This window comes from Delphinus delphis, chromosome 15 (genome assembly GCF_949987515.2).
Source record: "Delphinus delphis chromosome 15, mDelDel1.2, whole genome shotgun sequence".
Taxonomy (NCBI): Eukaryota; Metazoa; Chordata; class Mammalia; order Artiodactyla; family Delphinidae; genus Delphinus; species Delphinus delphis.
Window position 1 is genome coordinate 52,687,353 of NC_082697.1, and position 20,586 is coordinate 52,707,938.

Here is a 20,586-nt window from a genome sequence, read left to right on the forward strand (position 1 = left end):
GGAGACTGACCTAAGAAAACATTACTACAGTTTATGCCAGAGAGCGTTTTGCCTACATTCTCTTCTAGGAGTTTTATGGTGAACGACACAATTTTTAAAGTTTATGGATCCTTTCAAGTCTAACACATTGACTTTTTTTTGCATTTTCATCATCAGTGTTTTGATTTAGCAGCATCAAATCACCTGTAACATACACGGCTTTCCGAGGTCTTGCCATTCTGCAATGTGAAATGAGCAAATGCATGTGTGTACACGATGCACGCTGGTGGGACCAGGACCAGGTTAGCTGGTACAGTGCTTGGGGAGACCACTGGGTGTGAATCCCAGGGGCTATCTTTGGAGTATATGTTGGAGGCTAGCTACTCCAATAAGCCTACTAATGCCCATCCCCCACTCTCATTTTTCCCTCTTTTATTGTATTTTTATAGATTTAGTTATTTATTTGTTTGTTTATGGCTGCATTGGGTCTTTGTTGTTGGTGCAAGCAGGCTTTCTCTAGTTGCGGTGCTAGCAGGCTGCTAGCAGGCTTTCTCTAGTTGCGGTGAGCGGGGGCTACTCTTCGTTGTGGTGCGTGGGTTTCTCATTGCGGTGGCTTCTCTTGTTGCAGAGCTCGGGCTCTAGGCGCGTGGGCTTCAGTAGTTGTGGCGCATGGGCTCAGTAGTTGTGGCTCACGGGCTCTAGAGCACAGGCTCAGTAGTTGTGGCGCACAGGCTTAGGTGCTCCGCAGCATGTGGGATCTTCCCGGACCAGGGCTCGAACCCATGTCCCCTGCGTTTGCAGGCGGATTCTCAACCACTGCGCCACCAGGGAAGTCCCTTTTTTTTTTAATTAAAAAAAAATTTTTTTTTGGCTGTGCTGTGCATCTTGTGGGATCTTAGTTCTCCGACCAGGGATTAAACCCAGGCCATATTAGTGAAAGTGCCAAGTCCTAACCACTGGACCACCAGGGAATTCCCTGCCCTGTTTTATTATGTTTATAACTCTTTTCACTACCTGAAGTTATTTCTTTGTTGTAAAATAAGTGTCCATCTCCCCCACTAACCTGTACGCTCTGTGAGATCAGAGACCTCCTCAGGCCTCACTGAGGTCTCCTCCATGATTAAGAGCAGCATCTGGCACACAGTAGGTGCTCAATAAATATTGGTTGAAGGAGAGAATGAAGAATCAGTGTCAGGTCCAGTGCCGGGTTCTGGGAAGTATATCAGCATCTCTGTGGTGGGCTTGCAGCCCTTATCTTGAAGGTCTGAGACCAGATTGGGCTCTGTGAGGTGAGTTTCTTTGAGATTGCAGGAGCTGCCAGCACCGACTGTGACGTTTCCCTAAATGCTGGTGTCCTAGCCTCAGAGTAAGCTGGGGCCTAGTAACGCTCCACTGCCCACCAGGACTCCTACAGTGGAGACTTCTCCAGACACAGGAATGGTTTCATATGCCAGGCATCCCCCCCAAAATGACAAAGAGCCACTTTGTCATTACACCAGCTTGCCCAGCCTGGCCCCCAGTGACTGAGAATTGCTTCAGATTCTGTCTCTCACATTTCTTTGTAAGGCCTGTGGGGCGTGTAGTCTGGCCCTATGCTCTCCCCTCCAGCCTTGCTGCTACACTAAGCAGCCCATTTCACTCACCCCCCCTTACCTTCCCTCACCCACCTGGGCAGGTCTTGCTTCTGGTTCCGTAATAATACAGCGCCACAGTCCCCAGTGTGCTGGTCGGAAGTCCAAAAAGCTCCAACCACTGAAGGTTTTCTCTAAGGTCTTGTCCTTCCAGCCGAGACCACCAGGAACCCAGCTGTAGTTGAGCAAAGTTGGCCTCATGGACTTGTTGCCATAAGGGAGAACATACAGCGTGCCTGTTCTGATCACCTCCCGCTCACCCCTTGGTAGGAAGAGACCCCACCCTCAATAGTACCACACCTGGCACTGGACAGGTGAGATCCACGCATATACTCACAGCTGGGGGAAGAGGACACTGAGGGCCACCTGGTGGAAGCCTCTAGAATCAGGACAGAAGACAGAGTTCTTGGAGTTAGGAAGCAGAGGGAACCAGCAAGGGCTGTGGGTGCAGTCTTTGTAGTAGTGGGGGGTGGGGGTCTCCCCTGGTTCCCACAGGAGGATATGATGGGCTTGCTTGAATAATTTCACAGGCTGGCAGGGAACCGAAGCCCCTCAGGATGAGGACGGGGTGGAGTGCAGCTGGTCTGGCTGGTGGGGGAACTAGCAGGGTGGGGGGCCTTCCCTGCTGGGTGGGGGGCACCTCTGACAAGAGCAGGGGAAACCAAGGGGGCCTATGAGACCCAAAGATGTCAAGGCAGCAGTTGAAATTTTAGTCTATGGGGAGTTCCCCGGTGGTCTAGTGGTTAGAATTCGGTGCTTTCACTGCCAGGGCCTGGGTTTAGTCCCTGGTCAGGGAACTGAGATCCAGTAAGCCACACAGTGCACCAAAAGAAAAAGAAAAAGGAAATTTTAGTCTAACAACACAGTGGGGATCCCAGGGACATCTCACAAGAGGGTTAAGGTAGAAGGACTTGTTCTGGGATTTGGCCCTTGTCAGGCGATGCGGGGAGCATTCTGGGTTGGCGCTGTCAGGAAGCAGGGGTAGTTCTATGGTATTTTAACCAATCTTATCTCAAAGGCCGGAGGAATGAAGCAAAGCTAACGGTCTAGCTGGTGAAGAAGCAGCAGTCACTCGGCTCAGCCAGGACAGGGGCCACATGGTCATATTTGTAGTTTGGATGACGTTCTGTTCTTGTTTGAGTTCAGACATGACTGTTACCAGCCTTGTTTGGTCTTGAGCCCATCACAGGCAGAGCGGCCCTGTCGGTTGGGGCTTCTGGGAAGTCACCTTCACTGAAGTGGACCAAGGCCCCCCCAGCTGGGCCAGTTTCCCGTCCACACTGCCTCTCTCCTCCCCCGTGCCCCTTCTAGCTGAGGGCAGACGAGGTCAGCCCTCAGGCCGCTCATCTCGATACCCAGAACTCTGCCCTTGACAAAGCATGCAGGTCAGGAGGTTTGTAGCTGGACTGTGTGTGATTAGACCTCCCACTTTTGTGCATGTGAGCTGTCCAGCCCTCTCATGGGGCAGTCACTGCACTTAAGGCTCTGGACAGCAGACATCAGCCACCACAACACAGGCAGATGTCAGAAACAAAACTGGCTGTTGGTTGTGGTACCAGATCCTGAAGACAGAGACCTCGACTGCCAAACCCAGGCCCTGAAAACCGCCCCAGAGTCGGGCTCATCTTTCCCTAGAGACCCCATTGACTTTTTTTTGGAGGCCGGTCATGAGCTGTGTACTTGACCCCATTGACTTCTTTTTGGAGACCAGTTATGAGCTGTGTACTTGACCCGTGGTATTTATGTGGTATTTACACTGATGCTGCAAGAAGTGTCTGTTCCAATACAAATTCCTGTTGGTTAGACAAGGAGAAATTCAGGGCTTTGGGATCCGCTAGCAAATTTACATCCGCCCGGTTCATTGGGCTTCCATTATGGGAAGCTGGGGTTTCCTAACTCCGAGAACTCTGTCTTCTGTCCCGATTCTGGAGGCTTCCAAGGAGCGAGCTGCCTCTCCATCACGCCCCCTGCACGCTTCTTGGAAGGGGTCATTGGTCTTACAAAACTGAAGGGCTTGAATTAAAAGGCGGCCTGTTGGTCTGTTGGAACATTCCTCAACAATTAACTGGGCAGCTGCTCTGCCCACCCCAGGCTCTCAGAAGCTTGCCCGCTCGCCCACGTTCTCTGGTGTCCTAGCAACCGGAAACTCATCTGAGCTCCAGCCGGGACAGAGGCCATTTTCTACCTGACCACTGTGACTTGCAGGCTCCCCGGGCCCCTGAGGACCTGTCCGTACAGCTTGCGCGTCCACTGAAAGCCACCGTTTGTCCCCATGGACTCCCAGAAGGCCAGCCCAGCCTGCCCCTAACCCCGGCAGAATGAGCTTCTCGCTCACGTTCTCGGAGCTGGTCAACATCACCATCCCACAGTGCAGGGTGGTGAACTTCAAGGCCCTGCACCTCCTACTCCAGGGTATCCTGGAGCACATCCACATGGCTGACCTTGAGAAGGTCCTCTCGGCGGATGAGGACTTCCTCCACACCTCGCCAGCCATGTTCATGCCCCGGGAAGGAGACTCCCAGCCCATCCTTAACCCCATGAAGAGGCTCGGCAACGTCTTCGACCACCTGGTGAGCCATGTGGACAAGATGGAGAGCCAGCTGGCCGTGCTGCAGGAACTGCCCTCCACCTCCCAGCTGCTGGAGGGCAGCCAGGGCACTGGCCAGCCCGCCCAGGACTTATGGAACCTGATAAAGCTCCGGATAGTGGAGGGCAATGAGGAAGCCAGGGCCAAGGTAAGCCGCCTGGACTCCAGAAGCTGCCGTCCCCCTTGGCTCTCCTGCCAGGCTGTTCACCCCTACCTGGTGCCCCTGATAAAGGGCCCTGCCCTTAACCAGGAGAGGAATTCGGCTTTGGACTCAGGCAGAACCGAAGCTCCAAGTTTCCATCCTTCATCAGTGTAGAGGAAAGAAGGCCATACACTGTGTGAAATGTCCAGAGTGGGCACATTCGTAGAGACAGAAAGCAGATGGGTGGTTGCCAGGGGCTGGAGGGAGAGGAAATGGGGAAGGACTGCTTAGTGGTTACAGGGTTTCCTTTTGGGGTGGTGATGAGGTTTTAGAACTAAATAGAGCACAACACTATGAAAGCAGTAAATGCTACTGAACTATACACTTTCAAATGTTTTTTTTTTTTTTTTTTGCTGTACGTGGGCCTCTCACTGTTGTGGCCTCTCCCGTTGCGGAGCACAGGCTCTGGACGCGCAAGCGCAGCGGCCATGGCTCACGGGCCCAGCCGCTCCGCGGCAGGTGGGATCTTCCCGGACCGGGGCACGAACCCGTGTCCCCTGCATCAGCAGGCGGACTCTCAACCACTGCACCACCAAGGAAGCCCTCAAATGGTATGTTATGTGAATCTCACCTCAATGAAAAAAAGATAATTGAGGACCTGTAGGTGAGGAAACTGACACTCAGAAAATAGAACTACCATATGACCCAGCAATACTACTGGGCATATACCCTGAGAAAACCATAATTCAAAAAGGCACATGCACACCAATGTTCACTGCAGCACTATTTACAATAGCCAGGATGTGGAAGCAACCTAAATATCCATCGACAGGTGAATGGATAAAGAAGATGTTGTACATATATACAAAGGAATATTACTCATCCATAAAAAGTAACGAAATTGGGTCATTTGTAGAGATGTGGATGGACCTAGACTCTGTCATACAGAGTGAAGTAAGAAAGAGAAAAATATCACATCTTAACACATATATGCGGAATCTAGAAAAATGGTACAGACAAACTTATTTGCAGGGCAGGAATAGAGACGCAGATGTAGAGAATGGACATGTGGACATGGGGGGGAAGGGGAGGGTGGGACGAAGTGGGAGATTAGGATTGACATAAGTACACTACCATGTGTAAAATAGGTAGCTAGTGGGAACCTGCTGTATAGCACAGGGAGCTCAGCTCAGTGCTCTGTGATGACCTAGATGGGTGGGATGGGGGGGGAGGTCCAAGAGGGAGGGGATATATGTATACATATAGCTGATTTACTTTATTGTACAGCAGAAACTAACACAACATTGTAAAGCAACTATACTCCAATTTAAAAAAAATAAAATAAAAGAAATATCATTGATTTGCTGCGGGTGCAGCAGCCAGTGACCGGGGAACAGGGATGAGCCGAGGCCTTCTGATTCAGGACCTACCTTGGAACCCTTGCTCCCCTGCCTCCCCACCCAGCACACAGTTATCCATCAGGAGCTGTAGCCTTGGGGAAGAGTTGGATTTTGAAGAATAAATACCCCAGCCTCTCTCTCCTCCCTTTCTCCCATTGGCCAAATAAGAGGGCCAGAAGTCAGAGCGCCAGGGGTGTGGAGAGCGCAGTGCCTGTGGGTGAGCCTCTGAGGGCACTGAGTAGGGGCAGAGGATGGATGTGCGGGGGCAACAGAGAACATCCATCACACGGAGGAGTCATTCCAGGATGTCTTAGGTTAACACTCCTCTTATTTAAATTGAGGTGCGAGTCACATAACATAAAGTGAACAGCTGGGTGGCATTTGGTACATTGATAGTTAGTGCAAGCACCACCTCTATCCCCTTCTAAACCATTTCCATGGCTCGAAAAGGAAACCCTGTGTCCTCGTCACTCCCCACTCCTCCTCCCTCCACCCCAACAATGCTAATCTGCTTTCTGGCTCTAAAGATTTACCAATTCTGGGCATTTCATATAAATAGAATCATACAATATATGGCTTTTTGTGTCTGGCTTCTCTCACTGAGCGTCATGTTTCCCAGGTTCATCCACATTGTAGCCTGTGTCTGTGCTTCACTCCCTTTTATGGCTGAATAGTATTCTATTGTAGGGACAGACCACATTGGGTTTAACCATTCACCTGTTGCTGGGCATTTGGCTTGAGACTCTTTTTTTTGGCCTCATCGTGCAGCTTGCAGGATTGTAGTTCCCAAACCAGGGATTGAACCCAGGCTCCCTGCAGTGAAAGCACCCAGTCTTAACCACTGGACCACTAGGGAATTCCTGGGTTGAGACTCTTTTTAAACAAAAGCAGTGTATTATTTGAAGGACGCTGGGGCTTCTCATTGGCACCAAGGAAGAAGTGGGTGGACAGGCCTCAAAGGGAGGAAGTGTTCGTAGATCTCCTGCATCTTAAAAACAGCCCTTAACTTGTCTCAGCTTCCAGCTGCCAGTCTCCGGGTCTTCTGGTTATAATTTTTGGGTAAGAGAATGAGATGGCACACCTGGGGTCAGGTGTCCACTCCTGGCCAGGCAGGCAGGGTCATGCCTAAGAATTAGAGCTCCTGGGGGCCCATTCCCACTGCCTGGACTGGCAGGCACCCCAAAGCTATCAATACACAGGGACCACCAGGTTTTACGTCCAGCCTGGGGGCTGAAGAAGGTGGGAGCCCTGGTGCAGGTGTTTGTAGAGGTGACAGAAACAGACAATGCAAGAACCCTTCCTAGAACTCAGAGACTCTATAGGCCATGAGAAGCACAGAGCAGAGTCCACCAGCCTGACTTTCCTGGGCCTTGTGCCTCTTCTCCTCACTGTCCCCTTCACCCTCACTCCTCCACTGGCTCCCTCCCCAGGGGAATGATCTTGAGAACAAGCGCTCACTGCATGCCAGGTGAGCTGGATGCTCCATCTGTTCACTCCTTTAATCTTCTTAACGACTCTAAGAGGAAAGTGCTGTCATTATCCCGTGCTTACAGATGAGGAAATGGAGGCACAGAGAGGTTAAGTAACCCACTCGAGGTCACAGAGTTAGAAAATGGGGAGCCAGTGCCAACTTGAGCCGAGTGGGTAGTTGGAAGGCATAGGATTGTGGGTGCTGAGATGCCACTTACCCCCTGGAAGGGGTGAGGGATGGCCACGGCCTCCTCCTCTCAGGATTGTTACAACAATTAAAACCAAACAAGATAAAGCATGGGAACTGCTTAGCACAGAGCTGGACGTCCGTTCTGGCTGAGATGGGCTGAGGCAGGCGAGAGGCAAAGCAACACGGTGTGAGCCATAAATCTTCGTGCTCAGTGGAAGCAGCCGGGCACAGAGAACCACACTGCATGATTCTGTTCATAGACAACGCCCAGAATAGGAAAGTCGGTAGCAACAGAAAATGTCAGTTGCCGGGGGCTGGGAGTTGAGTGCTGGTGGGTATGGGTTTTTTTCTGGGGCGATGAAAATGTTCTGGAACTAGATAGTGGTGACGGCTGCACAAACGTGTGAATGTACCAACTGCCACCGAATTGTTCACTTTAGTATTGTTATGTGTGTTTTACCACACGCACAAAAAGCAGAGATCATCTAACTATATGCTGTCTCCAAGAGACACACTGATTCAAAGACAAATAGGTTGGAAGTTAAAGGATAGAAAAAGATATTCCACACAAGCAGTAGCCAGAAGAGAGCTGGAGTTACTGTACTAACATCAGAACAGGATAGACTTTAAGACAAGAAGTGTTACTAGAGACACAGAAGGCTGCAGGGGTGGCTGAGGGCAGGTTACAGGGACCTCAAAGCTGGAGAGGTGGACACGATGTCTGAGGTGCCAGCCCCTCCGGAGCAGCCTGCTCCCGGCCTGCCTTGATGGATGAAGTCTCCTAGAATGCACGAGGACCCAGAGTGGCCCAGCCAGCTCACACAGGGGGCTGGTGGACAGGTTCGGAACTGGTCATGCCGCCCTCAGAGGACTGTTTGTGCACCTAGGAATGTCCCCACCACCGTTAGAGAATGTCGCCAAGTCCCAGTCTGGCTGAGGTTGCCAGGGTTACCACGCTGACCCATTGTCGGGGTTGCCATGGTAGCTGGTTCTAGGGCGGTGCAAGCTGCTTAGCTAAGAATCTACAACCCACTCCCACTGTCCCCCCAACTCCGGCCCACGTCAGCCAGGCTGGCAGACCAAATGCCACCCTTCATGGGGAAAGACAAGCCTTCCAGCCCCAGCACCTACCCCAGATGGGGTGAATGGTGCCCTGGAAACTAGGGCAGGCACCAAGGGGGCTTCTGGAGAGGTTTGGGAGGACCCACAGGTGCAGCACAAGGGGTGGTGCTCTTGGTCAGCACACCGCTGGATTTGGGGGCTCGGGTAGGGCAGCAGGTCCTCACTAAGCAAGCTTAGATTGCAGTTTCTAACCCTCAGCATGACTGACGTTTGGGGCCGGATAATTCTTTGTGGTGGAGACTGTCCTGTGCACTGAGGGATGCTGAGCAGCATCCTTGGCCTCTACCCACTAGATGCCAGGAACACCCCATAGTCATGACAACCAGAAATGTCTCCAGACTCGCCAAATGCCCACTGGGGGCCAAATCGCCCCATTGAGAACTGGTTAGAAAACCTGGGCTCCCTGCTTGCTGTGCAACCTCCAGGGGGGCACCCACCCAGGCTCCCGGCGCCAGGGAGCATTTCCAGAATTGCAGGTTCCCAGGCCCTGCCTGCATCTCCCAGGCAGCCCTGAACAGGAGTTTTAGAAAGCTGCTCAGAAGCCCCTGGCTGTCTCTTCGAGGCCTCGGTTATCTCAGGTTATCTCATCTGTTATGATAACCCCTGCTGGCGTCACAGGGGAAAATCAGGGGCCATGTCCACTGTCTGTTATTAAGATTGTTCTGGCTAACCCCATTTCCATAAGTAAACTTGTGTGTCCCACTAGGGGATTGTAACAACCTGTTGCTGCATTTTTTTTGAAATTTCAAAACTCCCTCCCCATTTTACTCCCCCAACCAAAATCTCCTGCTGTGTATCCCACAATTAAAATGATTTTAAATTTAAATTGGTTTTTGAGAATTCCAAATCAAAGCTTAAGGGCACGGAAGACCCTTTGGGGTTTTAGAGAATCAAGGTGAAAGTCATTGCAGTAATAGTAATGAACTTCCTGCGTTGGCAGTGTTCTTCCCAGGGTGCCGGGAAGAGCTATTGCATTCCTCCTTCCCTGGGAAGGAAGTGATGTTAGCATTCCCATTTCCCAAGTTCTGGCTCTGAGGCCTTGTAGACCAGTCTAGCTGATTGTTCAAGAGGATGTTTGTCTTGGACCCCCTTATCAGCCCTTGAAAGCTTCTGGAAGCACTTGGACCCCAGGTCGAACCTACATGCTTGAAGCCATCTTCAGACAGAGAGAAAGAGACAGTAAGACAGAGGGAGAATGAATGTCTGGACATTCTGCTTCCAAGAAGGGCAGCTTTCTAGAATTCGCTTCCCTGAACTTGGCTCCATCCCAGCCCTGATTGTGGCCTGAGGGGCCAAGTGGGATCTTCCTGGCTGTTCTCCCACCAACACAGTCCAGAGTTCGGGGCGTGACCCCCCCTGGTGAGAAGCAGGCTAGATCTGCTGTGGGAAACCTTTAACTGCATGTCCTAGGAGACCCACGAGAAAAGCGTCTTCCTCCTCTCCTGTGCAGCCCCTACCCATGGAGCAGCCCACCAGGCCATCGTTTCTGGGTTTGCCCTGTAGTTACCCATGGGAGAGGGGTATGATTCCTGCTCAGGTGATTTGGTCCCCTGGTTACACCCAGAGATATAAGGGGAGGGGGAAGCATCCCTGCATACGTGGGGAATCTGGACCTTGTAGATTTCTCTGAAAAGCATTTTTCTATCTACAGCAGATAAGGCCTTGGAAAACTGGTCTCTTAATATTATTATCACTCCCAGAAAAATTAACAGTAACTTGTGAATACCACCCAATAGACAGTGTTGCAGTTTCCCGCAGTTAAAACAAAAATGCTATTGTTTAAAGCTTTATTGAGATATATTCCACATACCAGGAAGTTCATCCATTTAAAGTATACTGGGGGCTTCCCTGGTGGCACAGTGGTTAAGAATCCACCTCCCAATGCAGGGGACGCAGGTTCGATCCCTGATCGGGGAACTAAGATCCCACATGCCACAGGGCAACTAAGCTTGCATGCCGCAACTACTGAGCTTGTGCATCTCAACGAGAGAGCCCACATGCCGCAAACTACAGAGCCCATGCACCCTGGAGCCTGCAGGCCACAACTACAGAGCCCGTGCACCCTGGAGCCTGGGCTCCACAACTAGAAAGAGAAAATCCATATGCCACAACTAGGGAGAAGCCCGCGCACCACAGTGAAGAGCCCACGCTGCAATGAAAGATCCCGTGTGCCTCAATGGGATCCCTGGACCACCTGGGAAGTCCCTTACCGTAATGTCTTCAGGCTTATCTGTAGCATGTATCAGTACTTTATTTTTTGGCCACATAATATTCCATTGTATGGGTAGACCAGATTTTGTTTATCAGTTGATGGGTATTTGGGTTGTTTCCACCTTTTGGCTATTAGGAATAATGCCACTACGAACATTGCTGTACAAGATTTTCTGTGAACATAGGCTTTCATTTCTATATACCTAAAGGTGGAATTGCTGGACCACATGGTAACTCTGTGTTTCAGTCTTGGGGAACTGTCAGCCTGTTTTCCAAAGAGGTGCACCATTTTATATTCCTGCCAGCAGTGTATAAGGATTCCAATTCCTCCACATCCTCACCAACACTTCTTATTTTCTGTCTTTTTGATGATAAACATCCTAGCATATCTCACTGTGGTTTTGATTTTTATTTTCCTGGTGACTAATGATGTTGAGCACCTTTTCTTGTGCTTATTGCCCATTTGTATATCATCTTTGGAGAAATGTCTGTTCAGATCTTTGCCCATTTTTAAAACTATTTATTTATTTTGGCCACGCTGGGTCTTAGTTGTGGCATGCAGGATCTTCCTTGAGGCACACAGGATCTTTTAGTTGTGACATGTGGACTCTTTAGTTGCGGCATGCGAACTCTTAGTTGTGGCATGCATGCAGGATCTAGTTCCCTGGCCAGGGATCGAACCCAGGCCCCCTGCATTGGGACTGTGGAGTCTTATCCACTGGACCCCCAGGGAAGTCCTTGCTCATTTTTAATTGGATTATTTTTCTTATATGTAGCTGGATTCAGTTTGGTAGTATTTTGTTGAGGATTTTTGCATCCATATTCTAGTTTTCCTGTGATATCTTTGATTTTTATCAGGGCAATATTGGCCTCATAGAATGAGTTAGGAATTCTTCTGGTTTTTGGAAAAGTTTGTTAAGAATTGGTATTAATTGTCCCTTAAATTTTTGATAAAAGTCATTGGTGAAGCCATCTGGGCTTGGGCCTTTTTTCACGTGTTGTTTTTGTTTTTGTTTTGCTAATTCAGTCATTTTACTTGTTTTAGGTCTATTCAGATTATTTTGTCTTGAGTCAGTCTTGGCAGTTTATGTCTTTCTAGGAATTTGTCCATTTCATCCACCTTATCTGATTTGTTGGCATACAACTGTTCATAGTATTCCTTTATAATTCTTTTTATTTCTGTAGGGTCAATAGCAATGTTCCCTCTTCGATTTCTCATTCTAGTAATTTGAGTCTTCTCTTTTTTTCTTGGTCAATCCAGCTAAAGGTTTGCTAATTTTGTTGATCTTTTCAAAGAACCAGCTTTTAGTTTCATTGATTTCCTCTATTATTTTTCTGTTCTTTATTTCAGTGGTCCCTAACCTTTTTGGCACCAGGGACTGGTTTCGTGGAAGACAATTTTTCCACGAACCAGGGGGTGGGGTGGTTTCAGGATGATTCAAGAGCATTATATTTATCGTGCATTTTATTTCTATTATTATTACATTGTAGTATATAATTAAATAACTGTACAACTCACCATAATGCTGACAGGAGGTGGAGCTCAGGTGGTCATGTGAGCAATGGGGAGCGGCTATAAATACATATGAAGCTTGCTTGCTTGCCCGCTGCTCACCTCCTGCTGTCCGTGGACCAGGGGTTGGGGACCCCTGCTCTATTTCATTAGTTTCCACTCTAATCTTTATTGTTTCAGTTTTTCTACCTTCTTTAGTTTTATTTTGATCTGTCTTTTCCAGTGTCTTCAGGTAGAAGATTAGGCTATTGATTTGAGATCTTTCTTCTTTATTAATATTGTCACTTCCAGCTAAAATTTCTCTCTAAGCACTGCTTTAGCTGCATCCTGTAAGTTTTGGTGTGTTTGTGTTTTCATTTTAATTCATCTCAAAGTGTTTCTAATTTCCTTTGCAATTTCTTCTTTGGCCCATTGGTTATTTAGGAGAATGTTGTTTAATTTCCATATATTTGTGAACTTCCAAAAGTTTCTTCTGTTATTGATTTTTTTAAAATAAAGTTTATTTATTTATTTTTGGCTGCACTGGGTCTTCATTGCTGCGTGTGGGCTTTCTCTAGTTGCGGTGAGCAGGGGCTACTCTTCATTGCCATGCGTGGGCTTCTCATTGCGGTGGCTTCTCTTGTTGCAGAGCACGGGCTCTAGGAGCCCAGGCTTCAGTAGTTGTGGCTCGCAGGCTCTAGAGCACAGGCTCAGTAGTTGTGGCACACGGGCTTAGTTGCTCAGCGGCATGTGGGATCTTCCTGGACCAGGGCTCGAACCCTTGTCCCCTGCGTTGGCAAGCAGATTCTTAACCACTGTGCCACCAGGGAAGCCCCTGTTATTGATTTCTAATTTAACTCCATTGTGGTCGAGAATACACATTTTGTATGATTTCAGTCCTTTTTAAATTTTTTTTTTTTTTTGAGGATTTTTTTTTAAATTTATTTATTTATTTTTGGCTGTGTTGGGTCTTCGTTTCTGTGCAAGGGCTTTCTCTAGTTGTGGCAAGCGGAGGCCACTCTTCATCGCGGTGCACGGGCCACTCACTATCGTGGCCTCTCTTGTTGCGAAGCACAGGCTCCAGATGCGCAGGCTCAGTAATTGTGGCTCACGGGCCTAGTTGCTCCGTGGCATGTGGGATCTTCCCAGACCAGGGCTCGAACCCGTGTCCCCTGCATTGGCAGGGGGACTCTCAACCACTGCGCCACCAGGGAAGCCCAGTCCTTTTTAAATTTATTGAGTCTTGTCTTACGGCCTAACATATGGTCTATCCGGTAGAATGTTCTATTGGGTTGGCCAAGAAGTTTGTTCAGTTTTTCCGTAACATCTTATGGAAAAACCCGAACGAACTTCTTGGCCAACCCAATATGTATATTCTGCCATTGTTGAGTGGAGTGTTCTATAGATGTCTGTTATATCCATTTGGTTTATAGTGATCTTCATATCTTCTGTTTCCTTGATGATCTTCTATCTAATTGTTTTATCCATTATTGAAAATCGGGTATTGAAGTCTTCAACTATTTCTCCTTTCAGTTATTTCAGTGTTTGCTTCATTTAGTTTTGGGACTTCATTGCTAGGTGCATGTTTGTTTATAATTATCATATCTTCCTGATGGATTGACCCTCTTATCATTATAAATGTACCTCTGTGTTTTAGTAACAATTTTTATCTTAAAGTCTATTTTGTCTGATATTAGTGTAGCCACTCTGCTTCTCTGTTGGTTACTGACTTGCATAGTATATCTTTTTCTATCCTTTTGTTTTCAACCTATTTGTATCTTTGAATCTAATATGTGTCTCCTATAGACAGCATGAGGTTGGATCATGTTTTCTTATCTATTCTGCCAATCTCTGCCTTTTAACTGAAATTTCAGCCATTTACATTTAATGTAATTACAGGTAAGAAGGACTTCTGCCATTTCACTATTTGTTATTTTTGTTATCTGAATGCCTAACTATGCACTAGACCCTTTATATAAATTATCACAGTTTTTTCATACCCATTTAATTACTGAGGAGTCTAAAATCTAGGAAGATGCAGTAACAGCCCCAGTCATTGTTGGAGCTGAGCTATGAGACCAACATTGCACCCATCAGCTCTTGCCTTGAAGTTTCCTCCCTGCTCCTCTGGCTTCCCCCTTACCCTCCAAGGGCCAATCTGCACATGCGGCCAGAAGTACCCTTTAAAAATATAAATCCAATAAATTCCTTGTTGATCTTCCAGTGGCTCCTACCAAAGGGCATGAGATGCTTCATGATGAGTGACTCCTGCTTACTGAACACATTCAAACCGAGGGTTGCCTCCTTCCCACTTAGGCCACCTGAGAGCTCAGAGCAGGATTCACTTCAGTGTCATTTTCTGGCCTCTGAATATGTTCCAGCCTAGGCCTTGGAAGAGCCCAAAAGACTTCTTGAACCATGGCCATCACCAGAGAGCTTCCACACTTTACTTGCCTTTTCCCCCAGCTGCTCCTAACTTCACACTTTCCTTTCCTTTCTCCCTCTTCAGTCCATGAAGACCCTGCAGGATTTGCTCACTGACATTTATGCACTCAAGGTCACTGTTGAAACCCTCAGGAAGGATGTGGCCATGCTGAAGGACATGTTTGACAAGGTAGACCCTCCCCAGCATCCTTCATACTGGCCATGCTGCTTGGACATCTGGTGGTTGGGGTAACAGGGTAAATCCAAGAAGCCTGTTCTTAGTCAAAGAACACAGCTATGGGGGCAGGAGAAGGGGTCTGACATGGCTGAGCCACTTGGTCCATCCCACTGAACTCTCTGCAGCTTACACAATGATCCTCACCCTGCTGTGTTAAGACATCATTTGTAAGTGACAGAAACCTAGTTCATCCTGGCTTAGGCAAAAGAAGAGAATTTATTGTCTCATTTACTAAAAAGTCAGGAATGCTTTCAGTTACAGCCAGATCAAGATGTTCATACCACATACCAAGGTGCTCAACATCTCTCCCTCAGTGATGCTTTCCTCTGGGTTGGCTTCATTCTCACGCAGGTACTCCCCAAGTCCTGGTAACTCCAGGCTTATAATAGTCCATCAACTTATCAGAAAGAGAATACTTATTCCTTGTCTAGAAAACTTTGTTCACACTGAAAAGTGGAGTAAACCTAGCATAGGCATACATTCTAGCTCCCTCTGTAGCCACAAGAATATCAACCCAGACATGTTCTAACTCCTTACCGTGATGGGAAAGGATATGGAATCCCTGAAGTGTAAGGTCACAGCTGGTGAGTCAGAGCTGGGCTCCAAAGCCAGGCCTCAACACCCCAGGCTGGTGTTATGGCTGAGGTTTTACAACTTGTCCCCAAATAACATGATTTACTGTATCATCCCTAATACACAGGTCAGTGTACGTATTTGATCATGATGGCAACTGTGAGAACTTCAGTCTTGGGCTGTGTAGCTCCCATCTGAGCAGAAAGGGCACTGCCAGGAAACTGTCATGAAACACTAAAACAGACAGTTGGCCAAATCTGTTTGGGAAACAATGCCTTCTCAGCTTACCTCTTGGAGATTCTTAAGGTACTTTGGCCCATTAAAGGCTCTGAGAAGTCCTTCAGTATAGAAACCCATTGAATGTTTTTTGGGGTTTTTTTTTTTACGGTACGCGGGCCTCTCACTGTTGTGGCCTCTCCCGTTGCGGAGCACAGGCTCCGGACACGGAGGCTCAGTGGCCATGGCTCACGGGCCCAGCCTCTCCGTGGCATGTGGGATCTTCCTGGACCGGGGCACGAACCCGCATCCGCTGCATCAGCAGGCGGACTCTCAACCACTGCACCACCAGGGAAGCCCTGAATGTTTTTTAAGCCTAGCATTTCCCAAACTTATTTGCCCAGGGAACCCTTTCCCACTCAGTGGGAAACAGTTATTTTGGAATCTGGTCTTCCTTCTCCATCTCTTAGTTACCTACAGCTAAGCCTTTGCATTTGAGCTGGGGGAGAAGCAGGGCTGGGACCAGAACCTGTACCCACTGGCTCACAGGCTCGGCTCATTTGACAGATGCATCTGGAAAGAATAGATGCTTTCTCTGAAGATTTGAAAGGGCAGAACTGGAAGATGAGTGCACTGCAGTTGGAAGTGGTGAGGGTCTGGGGCCCATCCTACCACGCCAGACCCCCGCCCTCCAGGCCCAGGGGTGCTGGGGGCAAGGAGGGGTAGGAGGAGAACACAATCTGGAAAGGCCCATTTATTTGCAAGTGTGGAGGGCAGCATGGAGGAGGGAGCCACTGAGGGTTCCACACCCTCTGGGTTCATGACCCTTATTCCCAATCTCCTTCCCACCCCCCCAGATTTCTCTCCAGAACAAGATAACTACCATGCCCAAAACTGAGGACATGGTGCTCTGGAGCAGCCTCCATGAGGCCATGTTCACCCTGGTAAGTGAAGGAGGAAGCGGAGAGGCAGCATCTGAGCATTGGGGAAGGCGGAGTGAGGAGTGGGCAGGGTGATCGTTGAGCTGGTCTGGAGCAGCCCTGGCCAGCCCAGCCCCCTCTTCCGCAGGGAACTGCTCCACAACTGCTGGATGATTCCAAGCGGTGGCAGATTGCGGAACATGTTGCAGATCGACCTTCCTCAGACGGCTGAGTACCACGAAGAAGTTAGCCACGGCCAGGTCGTGGAGGCCATCCAGCGCCCCAGTTCCTGGAGACCATCTGGCATTACCAAGTCCAGGGCAGCTACAGGAGGAGGAGTCTGCCCAAGCAGCTCTGCTTCCCAGGGCCCAGGGGCCGGACCAGGCCCAAGTGCTCGAACCTGGGCCTGCACCTGGACCTGGGCCTGCGTTTGGACCTGGGCCTGCCCCTGGACTGGGGCCTGCCCCAGGTCCTCAGCCCACACAATCAGGATCCTGGCCTGTACCACCACGAGGCTGGCCTCCTCCCAGAGGCTTGCCCGGGACTAGCTTGGGCTGTTTCCAGCCTGGCCTAGGCCCGTCGGGCTCCCTGTCTGCCCAGCTCCGGGGCTCTAGGACCCTACCCCCAGCCACGGAACTAGGCTCAGCTTAGCCTCATTTACTGCAGTCATGGTCTCGCCAGGGAGACACATCCAAGCTCTCAGCTCTCTCAGAAAAGGAGGAGAAATATTCCTCCGTGGAAGTGGGAGTCCCTCAGGATGGAGCCCCAAGGGCTGAGGCCTCCACGGAAGTACTCCCTAAGGGATCCCCGTCTGCGGTTCAGCAGATAAAATCCAATGCTGCCATTGCAGCTGCTGCCGCAGCCACCTTCACAGCTGCAGCGACATCGGCAGCCCGGGCAGCTAAAGCGGCTGCCAGGCTGGTCAAGGACACCCCGGCCACCAAATTGGCCACCATAGCAACAGCCGTGGCCGCATCCGGGCCCTTAGGGGTCCTTGCAGACATCCTGGGCACAGGGACCTCCCGTGGGGCCTTCACCGAGGACGGCGAGATGGAAGACTTGCAAGAGGTGGACTGTGAGGACGTCCTCTCTCCTTCATTCTCTTCTGCCCGTGTCCCTCCCAACATGGCCCTGTCGCAGGCCATGCTGGCTGCCAAACAGGCCATGACCCCTGAAGACAAGAAGAAGGCTGTCAGGTGTTCCATGAGCCACATAGCCCAGATGCTCATTAGACATGACTCCCTGAAAGAAGAGTTTTCCCAGCTGTCATCCAACCTGCATCAGCATATGACTTATCTAGGTAGGCCTGGCCTGGCTTCTGGAAGGGTAACAAGGGCTCAGGCCCTCCCTGTGGCCTTTGAAAAGCACCTCCTCTCCTTCATTTAGCTGCCCCAACAAAATGTGCATTCAACCATTAGCCATTCATTCCTTTGGCTTAAGCATTAGCCTCTTACTAGTCTATTATTTTACAATGAATGTACAGTGAGGTCTTATCTTAGGGAAGAAGGGTGGTTAGGGTCTAAAGTTGGTGCTCAAGAAGGAAAATCAAGTCAAAATTACTCTTGGAAATTCCCTTTCAATAGCCCATAAAATAGTACTGCTGTACAGTATTTTGATAAGTCCAGATCAACCAGAGTGTCTAATAGCACTGAATAGACCCCAGATGAAGTGGTCAATTTGGGATTAGGAACAACAGCTGGGCAAACATATGTTTTCTTAAAGACTACAGTCAGGCTTCCCTGGTGGCACAGTGGTTGAGAGTCCGCCTGCCGATGCAGGGGACATGGGTTCATGCCCCGGTCCGGGAAGATCCCACATGCCGTGGAGTGGCTGGGCCTGTGAGCCATGGCTGCTGAGCCTGCGCATCCAGAGCCTGTGCTCCGCAACGGGAGAGGCCACAACAGTCAGAGGCCCGCATACCGCAAAAAAAAAAAAAAAAGACCACAGTCATGTTCTAGGTGGCAGTAGTACCAATAGACTTATGATCCCAGTTCATGCCCATGATGGGCATATGTTCACTGTGGGGAGTGGAGAGGAGAATGGCCTACCCTAGTGGTTCTCAACCTTAAGCTCACCTCAGCATCCCTGGGGCGCTTGGTAAGGCACAGGCTGCTGCGCCCAGCCCCAGATCTGACCTGTTGGTGTGAGTGGGGCCCTAGAATTTCTCTTTCTAACCCATTCTGGGGGATGCTGCTTATGCTGCTGTTGGCTCAGGGAACCCACTTTCAGATCCACTGTCCTCCCCTCTTTGAATCATTATCTTGCTTTTTCGCTCTCTGCCAGGTGTAATAGTTGAATTAGCCTAAGTCAAATCCATACATGGTGCCACCCCTGATGGGCAGTGCCATTCCACAGATCTTGAAAAAGAACTTCGAGCAGCTAAAAAGAACCACATCGATCTCTGTGAATTCTGGGGCACAGCTTAGGTCATGATAGTCATGAATTTAAATATAAAACATAATACCATAATAGCCCAAACTCTACTTCTGACTAGTTGCCATTTTTGTTAAGAAAACTAAAAATAGGTTGTGAATGTGTCTTGGCTACAGTGTTTCCTACCCTCCTAGCTGTGTCATGTACATCACTTTTTGGCCTCTCATCCAAAACTGGATATAGGGCACTTTTTTTTTTCACCCCTCTCCTTTTATGTTAAATCCCCCTTTGCATCTTGTTATGAGATAATACATTTCATAAACTCTCACAAGTAAATACTCCATAGTTTTTCTCAGGACCATTTCTGGGAGGGCAATAAATTCCAGAGAGGTTTCCCTAATAGGATAACCACGAGGCTGTCAAACATCTGAAATGGGGCAAGTTCAAGTTCCCATATGGTCCAAGCACAAAGTGCACACCAGATATTGAGGGCTTAATACGAAAACAAGAATGTGAAATATCTCGTTGATCATTTTGTTGATCACATATTAAAATGATGCTTTTTTTTTTTTTTTTGGCTGCGCAGCTTGTGGGATCTTAGTTCCCTGACCAGGGATTGAACCCGGGCCCTCGTCAGTGAAAACGTGGAGTCCCAACCACTGGACTGCCAGGGAATTCCCAAAATGATGCTATTTTGGATTATATTGGGTTATGGACTTCCCTGGCGGTCCAGTGGTTGACTCCAAGCTCCCGATGCAGGGGGCACGGGTTCAGTCCCTGGTTGGGGAACTAAGATACTGCATGCCCCACAGTGTGGCCCCCCCAAAACCCACATGGATTATATTGGGTTAAACAAAATATTTTCTTAAAATTAATTTCACCTGGGACTTCCCTGGTGGTCCAGTGGTTAAGACTTCACCTTCCAATGCAGGGGATGTGGGTTTGATCCCTGATCAGGGAGCTAAGCTCCCACCTGCCTCGGGGTCAAAAAACCAAAACATAAAACAGAGGCTATATTGTAACAAATTCAATAAAGACTTTAAAAATGGTCCACATCAAAAAAAAATCTTTAAAAAAATTAATTTCACCTGCTTATTTTTAGATTTTTTTTTTAAATTTTCACTAGAAAATTTTAGATGATCTCAAAGGTCCCCAAGCTCACAGCATCTCTCTGTTGGAAAGCACTGCCTTAAATATAACAGAAGCAGGTGGAACTCTAGATGAAGCATCTTCCCCCATCCCTGCCCCCAACAGCCACCCCCTCCTTTGCTTTCAGCTAATATGGGAGCCTCTTCCAAGCTTGGGACAACGGCGGACGTATTGCAAGAAAAGATTGGCAGCCTCCAGAAATCCAGGATGAGGGTCAGTGTCCCGGGCAGAAAAGGCATTTGAGAAGACGATGGCTTGAGGTGATGGCAGACTCCATGGCCAGAGCCAGGTGGAGGCCCTGCCCTTCTGGATGCAGCATTTGTCCTGGAGCTGAAAGGAGCCCTGGGGAGGGAGTGGGGCTCAGAAGGGAGGTGCAGCCCCGCGGAGGCAGGTCTGCCCCGGCTGGTGCAAGGCTCCCAGTGGTGGGCGGCCACATGGTTCCCTCTGACAAGTGTCTAAAGTGGCAGTT

General features: G+C 49.1%; 1 protein-coding gene across 1 annotated transcript in view; it reads left to right on the top strand.

Moving 5' to 3' along the window:
• Nucleotides 1-3,800: 3,800 nt before the first annotated feature.
• The window catches only part of C15H16orf96 (chromosome 15 C16orf96 homolog), a 37,765-nt gene continuing 20,979 nt past the window's right edge, over nucleotides 3,801-20,586 (top strand). The window contains 7 exon segments of the mRNA XM_060031000.1: nucleotides 3,801-4,345; nucleotides 14,734-14,838; nucleotides 16,243-16,323; nucleotides 16,533-16,678; nucleotides 16,744-16,855; nucleotides 17,196-17,895; nucleotides 20,245-20,330. Of these exon segments, the coding sequence (XP_059886983.1) occupies nucleotides 3,929-4,345; nucleotides 14,734-14,838; nucleotides 16,243-16,323; nucleotides 16,533-16,678; nucleotides 16,744-16,855; nucleotides 17,196-17,895; nucleotides 20,245-20,330 (1,647 nt within the window). The 5' untranslated portion in view covers nucleotides 3,801-3,928.